The sequence below is a fragment of the Neolamprologus multifasciatus genome, chromosome 2 (genome assembly GCF_963576455.1).
Source record: "Neolamprologus multifasciatus chromosome 2, fNeoMul1.2, whole genome shotgun sequence".
Lineage (NCBI taxonomy): Eukaryota > Metazoa > Chordata > Actinopteri > Cichliformes > Cichlidae > Neolamprologus > Neolamprologus multifasciatus.
In genome coordinates, this window is record NC_140440.1 from 32,473,039 (window position 1) to 32,481,361 (window position 8,323).

The window sequence follows — 8,323 nt, forward strand, 5'->3', positions numbered from 1 at the left end:
ATGTTTTGCAATGATAACAGTTCACTGGTTGAGAGCCAGTCGTTACTTCCTCAAAATAAGACAAAGTCGACAAATGATAAGCCGTTTAGGAGACAGAACTCTCCATTTGAAACAAAAACAAAAGGATAGGCAGAGAACTCAACCTTGTAGAGTCATTTAAATAATCCCAAGCAGTTTTACTTTACAACAACAAGAGTAACAGCACTAAGATTCTAAACTGTGCAATAACTCAAGAGCAGTTAGCTATGTCAGTCTGCAATCGTATATAATGCCATGCAACTGGATGAAAATCTGAACATATCAATTAACTTATTCCTTGTTTTAAATGTTTACTTTTGAACCATTTTTTTCCCCAAATAATTTGTTTCAATACAGTAATGCACATCCACACGGTTACTCTGAAAAGTCACTGAGTTGAAAAGGGAAAAAAAAAGAAGAAAAAAAAAGACAGGTCCTCCATCCCGATGGCCGTGTGCCAAGGGTGGAGGAAAGTGGCCACTGAGAGACAAGCTGTTGGTGGGGAGGAGACAGGCTGGCAGGGGCTGAGGTGTACTAGCATGAGCAGCTGCTCTCAGTTACAGTCATCTCTGGCTGTTTCTCCAGTTTGATGTCGATCACTGAGAGAAGTTAGTTAAGTAACACTTCACATGAATTGCAGATTTCACTTCTTTTTTTTTTTTGCAGTGCCTTTCATTCTCTGCATTCTTTGCAGTCGACTAATGCCGGGCTCACACTGTGCGATTTTGTCAGTCGCGCGATTCAGCTCCTGCTCAAACTGTACGATTGACTCGCAGGGGTTAGAAGTTCGTAGGTCACGATGCAGGGTGATCACACTCTGATGCGACCCGAGTGCTCACACTGTGCGTCCATAAAATGAAGGTTATAACAGAAATTCTGTCGCTCGCTCTCCCTCTCTGTCTTTCACTCACACAGACACACACCGCCATCAACTTTGCTAAATTGCTAATGAAAAACACTGATCAGGCAGCTGTGATTGAGCAGCAATGTCTATCCAACTATTTTCACGGTTGTTGTGGTCGTGATAATTTTGTGAGGCCACATCGAAAAGGCTCGGATGAGCTTTCCAAAGTTCTACAAGTGCCTCCATCGCTTGTGTCCAGATCACATGCTGCACTGCCGTGCTGTGCCGTCTTTTTCGCTGACATTTGTGTTTGTGCGTGCGCAGTGTGAGAAACTGCGGTGACACCCTCACAACGGTCGCGAGGATTTCAAACCTGTTTGAAATCCTCACGACTAAGCGATTGATGATCGGGAGCTGGTCGTGAGGTGTTAATCGCTTCTCGTTACCCCACGTATACTACACGATGCACAACGCACGATGAAGGCCAAAATCAGGCCGATCGCCAAAACGGTCGCACGACTCAAAAATCGGCTCAAAATGGGCCAAAAATCGCACAGTGTGAGCCCGGCATAAGTCGCAGTCAGTGCTATGTTACAAATATTTTTAAAACTGTGGCATGACAAAAGGTATGGCAGCAATTTCTGCGCAAAAGCAACTCAAAAAGGATACTATCCTCTTTGCTTTTCTCTGGTGTGCTATCCATCCCAGGCAATGCAGCGGCAACGCGTCGGAACAGCTGCAAAACAGTAAGAAAAATTAAACATTTGAAAGGAACAATTTGGTAAATAAAATGTAGTAGTTTAAGTAGCAAAAAACACAAGACAGTCCTGTGAAAAGAAAAACTCTCACAGGTCTTTACGCAGTCCTGTAAAAAACTAAGAACGAATTTCTGTTGTACACTTGCTGATATGCTTGGGATCGTTGTCCTGCTGAATGACACAGTTTTAGTCTTTGGACAGATGGCCTCATATTTGATTCAAGAATAATTTGTTTACAGAGAAGTTCATGGTGGACTTGATGGCTCCAAGGTATCCTTGTCCTGTGGCTACAAGACAAGTCCAAGTCATCACCCCTCCACCACCATGCTTGACAGTTGGCATGAGGTGTTTGTTTTTCGCATAATGTGGCACAACGCTTTACGGCCAAATCTCTACACTTAGGTCCCATCTGCCCAAAGGACATTGCTCCACAGATTTAGCAAAGGATGGAACTTTGCAAACTAAACTATGCTCCTTCTGGGAACCTTCAAAATAAGTCATATCCCCCCCCCCCAAATGTCCTACCATATACCTTTCAGCATTGAACATGCTAACCAATGTCTATAGAGTATGACATGTAGCTCTTGAGTTTTTGCAGTTTATCTGAACATTGCACGGTCTGTCCCTTTAGTGGAAGACTGTGGCATTGCGTTAACACATTTCAATGTTCCAGACCTCACAGAGGTCAGCACCTGGCTGCTACTCAGCCTCTTTATTCCTATTGAAGCAGTAAGAGTGAAATCACTTTTTCACAGGACTGTACGGTACATTTTCTACAGATGTAGCAGGAAACTGTTTACACTCAAATCTCCAGAAATGTGTTTTTATTTACATGTTTACTTAAGGCCCCAACACTTAAGGCACTCATGCTGAAACAAAGCCCCTGGCATCCTAAAGAAGTGACATATTTCAGTCTTGATGATAAATGTTTGATTCCGAACAGCCAAATACAGTCATACATTAGAGTTGGATAGATTATCATGGAAAGTATTGAAAATCTGGTAACAATACAGTTTATCATATAACCAAACCCTAGATGGTAGTCAATGGGCAGTATGTAATTAAATTAAAACTAGTTATCTCTAAATATTACATTTCATTGAATAAACACAAGTGGTAGTCAAAGCAACGATACAGTCATCTGCTGAGAAAATCTATTATATTCATAGAAATGTTTTAGCGAATCAGACAGAGTATTGGGAAATAAAGGCAGTTGCAATAAACCTGCGCAGAGCAACTGCACTGAAAAGTCTGTGTGGAGAAAGCTACGACAGGTCATGATGAGCCACGAGGGGGGACAGAGTAGAATTAGCTCGACTACCCTGAGAAAACGGAATCGCTACCTGTTTGACATTGTAGCCAGTCTTTGCGCTGGTTTCAATGAACATGACATTCAGTTCCTTAGCTCTCTGCTCGCCCTCCTCCGTGGTGATCTGTCTGCTCCGGTAAAAGCAGAAGGGTGGAGATGGCCGAACAGACAGATATGGAAAGAAACCGCAAAGAGGACAGGCCAGAAGAAAAGAGAAGAGATGGAGAGAAGGACAAAGAGAGCTCAGCAATGAATCTTGTTTGGAGTGAAGAAGAGAGTGGTTAGTTTATAAGGCGCACGGAGACAAAGGGACAGAGGCTGCTGTGCTGAGTAAAGACGAAACAGCATAAAATCCACTCCGAAGGTCAATGATTCATTCAACAGCCACACTCTAATCCATTAAATGATCGAAGACGTGGAGGAGCTTCACACCCCAGATGTCACAGGCGGCCCTCCCTAACCTCTGGGACAGTATGAGCCTTGCTTGAAACAGGATAATTTGTCACCATTAAACCTGCTCCTGCTGAACACCAACCTGTTTGACGTTATAGCCAGCCTTGGCACTGGTCTCTATGTACATCACATTGAGCTCACGAGCTTTCCTCTCTGCCGCCTCAACAGAAACTTGCCTGCCATGGTCCCGGGAAGGGTAAGGTGAGGGTGAAGGATGGAAGTGTGGTGTTTAGGGGAAAACACAAAAAAATATTCAAAATGACATGAAGAGAAAAAACGTAAGGCAAAAGAAAAAAAAAAGGCAAAACAGAAATATGATCAAAGTATAAATTAAAAAAAACAAAACAATATAAATAAAAGTATTTAAATAACTTATAGAAAGGCTGAAGTATGCAACATTACAAGGAAATAATAAAAGTAAAAACTGGATGAGATGCACTGAAGGGAAGTGGGATTCCAGGCTTTGGCAGAGTTTATGCTACACAAAGATACCCGTTTTGTAAATGCACTAGGATCCATTTATCAATCTTTGTAAACAGAACAAGAAAACAATCATTCGCGCTCATCACACAACCATGTACCTTTTATCCGCTAAGTCTGTTTTGTTCCCGACGAGCATGATAATGACATCACTTCCTCTCTCTGTTCTAACATCATCAATCCACTTTGAGGTTTGCTGGAAAGAATTAAGATCTGCAAATGGGGTGAAAACAAGCAACAAAATACAAAATCATTATACACATCGGCCACGTGTGCCCCGTAATACATGAAACATCTGTTACAATACATTCAGTTAAAAGCCTAGAGAAAAGCCTAATCTTATGTAAGAAAAACCTGTAGTTATGTGTTAGTGAGCAGGAGTATTCAGAAGAAAAAGCTCGGAGAAGAAGTGTGTTTTGTATTAGTGTGCTAGCAGAAATAAAGAGCTTCCTTCCTATTACTCTAGAGCCCTACAGAATGGTTAGAGGACAGCCCTGACTCACTGGTGATGTCATAAACAACCACAGCAATGGTAGAGTCACGGATGTAGCTGGGAATTAGGCTACGAAAACGCTCCTGTCCAGCAGTGTCCCAAAGCTGGAGCCGGACCTGAGGATTGGAATTGCAGAAGAAGAAATTGACACAAAAAAAAGAAAAAAAGTCGAGATAAAGGGCAGCAAAGGGAAGGATGGGAATGTGGAGAACAGGACAGACATAAAAAGAATTGCAAGCCAAGCAGTAAAGAAGAGAATGACCTTTAAATGGAGGAATTGTGAAGAATCATTCAAATGCAGAAGGCTCAGAGATGACGGGTGTTATGCAAATGTGAAAGTAGGCCCTGCTGAATCATTATTTAGGCAGCTCTCGCAGGATTTCTGCTCATGAAGTGACATCGGCAGACATCCTTTTCATTATTCTTCAAGTAAGACTTATAACTATTAGCATTTACACTCCCCTGGACACTGCTGGAGAAATGCTTTTGAATCACTACACCCGATACAAACAGTATCTGAAATATACCCTAACATGCTATCCAGCGGGTTTGCTAGGCTCATTGGTGCTTTTGATTTTGTTTTTTTGCCCTTCCACATACTAAGTGAAGGACAAGGAGGAGAGGCAAAGCCACAATACCTACTGGCTATGTCATAAACCACCACAGCGGCGGCTGAGTCGCGGATGTAACTGGGGATGAGGCTGCGGAAACGCTCCTGTCCGGCTGTATCCCAGAGCTGCAGCCGGATCTGTGGCCAGCCACGAAACAAATGTGGGAACATGGGGGCAATTCATGATCCAGCCAGGGGATGGAAGGAAAACAAAATCTTGAAATAATGATGGGAACTAAAAACACGATCACATGTTCAACAAAATGAGTGAAAAAACAAAACAAAAAACTAGGATAATCTATAAACAATGTGGAATGGTGTGATAATAAGCAGAAGCATGCTTCTATGGCAGTTTTAATGCTTGACCAGTTGGAATGATGTAAATTACAGTAACACACTGGGCTTACCGTGCGATCTTCCAGATACATAGTTTTTGACAAAAAGTCAATGCCAATTGTTGCCTGTAAAACAAACCCTTCAATTAAACAGTGTTACCAGCAAGTTAAATGTATCACATACATTTAAAGAATCGTTACCTACATTATATGTTAAAAATATATTTTATTGACCTTTTTCATAACACGGCTAAAAATGTCCAGAAAGAACAAAATTATCAAGTATTGTGATAACGGTTTTGCTCTGTAGCTGGACTTGACATAAACAGATGATATTTCTTTCTTTTTCCTTCTGTCATGATTTTTGTACTTAAATCTGAGGCTGATGATTTAGTTAATTTGCCTTACATGTAGATTCTTATATCTGGAGTTTGTCATTTGATCTCTAAATGAGCCAAATAAAGATAAACTACAACTACTACTACTAACATTTAGACTTGTCACACAGGTAGTGCTCATAATTTAATCAGTGGAATGCACTCGCATGCTTACTAACATCCGGGGTATGTGATTTTTGTAGCAAGCCCTTTGTGTGTTGCAAACATTCTACTCTGGTTGACTGGTGAAACAATGGTTTCGGCAATTTGAAATAACACGTTATTCATGTTTCGTTATACACTTCACAGAAGGTAAAACCTCAAGGGCTTAGCTAGCAAGCTGATCGCAAAAATGGACACTATATTTACCATATTTACAAGAATGTGAATAGACAGATTACTAAATGCAAATTCCCTATGCCAAATACAATTAAACTAAATGATCCCATAATTTCCTCAGGGATTAATAAAGTATTATTGTGTTGATTTTTTTTAATTGTCCAATTTAAATTTGTCTAAATATTTACAAGTATCAGCTACTGACATGATAAATTGGTCTATTTTATTCTATTTTAACTGTCACATATGTTATTAGATGATCAGTCGCATTGAAACTGTTAGCTCGTTTTTTATTACACCTGTGCTTGTGGCAAAAATGTCAGTTTTCAGACAAAAATGACTACACAAATCACTGTTATAACTTCTTTTTACCTGGTAAGTGTTGTCAAAACTGTCATACATAAACCTGGTGATGAGTGAGGTTTTCCCAACTGTACAGAAAAAACACAGTCACTTTAGTAACACAAGAGGTATTGCAGGTAATTCAAGCCTAAAACCACCACTCAAATGGTAAATTTAAAAATTATATAATTGTGTGATTAAGTCTGTATTCAATGAAGAGATAGAGAAGAAATAGAGTCGGTGACATCACACGGTGAGTAAACTGCTATTACCACTGATGCAGTGTGGACGACTGAACCCACACGCTGAGCTGGCAATATGGGTGGAGCCACAAAATCTGGAAAATTGAAATTTACTCGACCCCTGACAGCTGGCTCGTAATACCATACTGTATCAATTACACGACACAAACATTACTAACAACAAGCCACGTTTTGCAATGTCAGGGTCAGTCTCCGAACCTGAGCAAAAATAATGGAAATGAAGGAAAAAGGCCGACTGGTGCGAAACCACCGGTCGACGTGGCTTGTTCAAGATGCTGCAGCAGGAAGCTAACAGCCAAACAACTCTACACCGACAAACAGACGGCTTAAATTAATTCTTGAGATTTTCTGTTTGAAGCCTGTGATCTGTAACAGACTTAGAGCAACTATGTAAGTCTTTAAGTGCGCAAGCGAGCGTCAACATTGACGTTTTAGCCCAATAGAGCTAACTAACTGCTAGCTACAAGCAGAAGTAACGTGCTAACAACGAACCTCCATCACAAACTAATGGGAGGAACAATGACAATGCCCATTGACTCATTTAGTTAATTTTTAATATGTGGATAAATCTTGAATACAGCTGCTACGACACAATAATTTGTCGTATTCTCGCCCTCTTTTAAGGCACAAAACAAGCTAGTTTAGCGATCTATCTCCAGCTAACGATAGCTATTCAATGACATCATCACCGGGGAGAAAAATCGGTAGGTTAATAATCTTTGTCATGCTCTAATATTCTTTGTTGACCTTGCAAAATTAACAGATTGTCCCGTATCATTACTGGTCATTAATATACGCTACATGACTGTACCATACCGTCCAATTTTAAGCTAACACCACAAAGCTAGTTAGCTGATCTTGCCAGTTCTCCCAACATTTCCTTTCATCTGACCAAATTAACGCTTCTCTAAGTACTTCGTGCCCATCTTACCACTCTGTTCGCCCAGAAAGACGAGCTTGAACTTTCGTAAGGGGTTGCCAAACTCTCCGCCGCCGGTCGTGGTTGACATTTTGTCAAAAAAAATAAACAGCTGACTAGCTGACTTGGCTAATGATGAGATGTCTAGACCAGAGAGGACCAAGCCGTGTATCCTTATCCTACACTAGCCAGCGCTATTGTTTTCTGAAACATGCAGCAGTGGAAATAGCGCCTTCAAGTGGCAAACACAAAGAGACAACAAAAATGGCAAAGTTAAGAAAGGCCTTGCAATCAGGATTACCATTCTATTGCAATCTTTGCAGGTTGAAAATTCTGCAGAAACAATAAATACATAATTTAAATGCATTTGTTTACAGGGAGCGTAAATGTTTAGACAGGGCATTTTACAACTGTCTCATCCATCAATTTAAAATAATCTTGTACAAATTACACTTTCCAGCGAAATTTTAACCTTAACTTTAACAGTACATTACATACTAGAGATGGACCGATCCGATATTACGTATCGGTATCGGTCCGATACTGACCTAAATTACTGGATCGGATATCGGAGAGAAATAAAAAATGTAATCCGATCCATTAAATATCAAAAAAGCACCTCACAAAACTTGGCGACATGGCGAGCCGGAGCAGTGTGGTCACGTGATAGAGCGGCTGTGTGTATTTGTAGCCTGCTAGCAAACATTTCATCTCCGAGGAAGTTATCTCAGAGAGAAGTAAAGCAAGTGTGTAAGTTCATCTCTGAATGTTTGTAAAGCATTC

The 8,323-nt window shown here is 40.6% G+C and overlaps 1 protein-coding gene across 5 annotated transcripts in view; it reads right to left on the minus strand.

Moving 5' to 3' along the window:
- rab41 (RAB41, member RAS oncogene family) overlaps positions 1 to 7,751 on the minus strand; it is a 9,001-nt gene extending 1,250 nt beyond the window's left edge. The window contains exons 1-8 of one of the 5 annotated variants that reach the window (XM_085170357.1): positions 7,553 to 7,751; positions 6,389 to 6,447; positions 5,373 to 5,426; positions 4,998 to 5,103; positions 3,964 to 4,075; positions 3,465 to 3,558; positions 1,532 to 1,598; positions 1 to 617 (exon numbers count right to left, since the gene is read on the minus strand). The exon at positions 1 to 617 is cut by the window's left edge and continues 1,250 nt beyond it. In XM_085170357.1, coding sequence (XP_085026483.1) covers positions 553 to 617; positions 1,532 to 1,598; positions 3,465 to 3,558; positions 3,964 to 4,075; positions 4,998 to 5,103; positions 5,373 to 5,426; positions 6,389 to 6,447; positions 7,553 to 7,631 — 636 coding nt within the window. In that variant the 5' untranslated portion in view covers positions 7,632 to 7,751 and the 3' untranslated portion in view covers positions 1 to 552. Of the gene's footprint in view, positions 618 to 1,525; positions 1,599 to 2,963; positions 3,058 to 3,464; positions 3,559 to 3,963; positions 4,076 to 4,365; positions 4,472 to 4,997; positions 5,104 to 5,372; positions 5,427 to 6,388; positions 6,448 to 7,552 lie in introns of those variants that run through there. The other 4 variants (XM_085170348.1, XM_085170340.1, XM_085170332.1 and 1 more) reach the window with 4 other exon arrangements.
- Between the last annotated feature and the right edge of the window lie 572 nt (positions 7,752 to 8,323).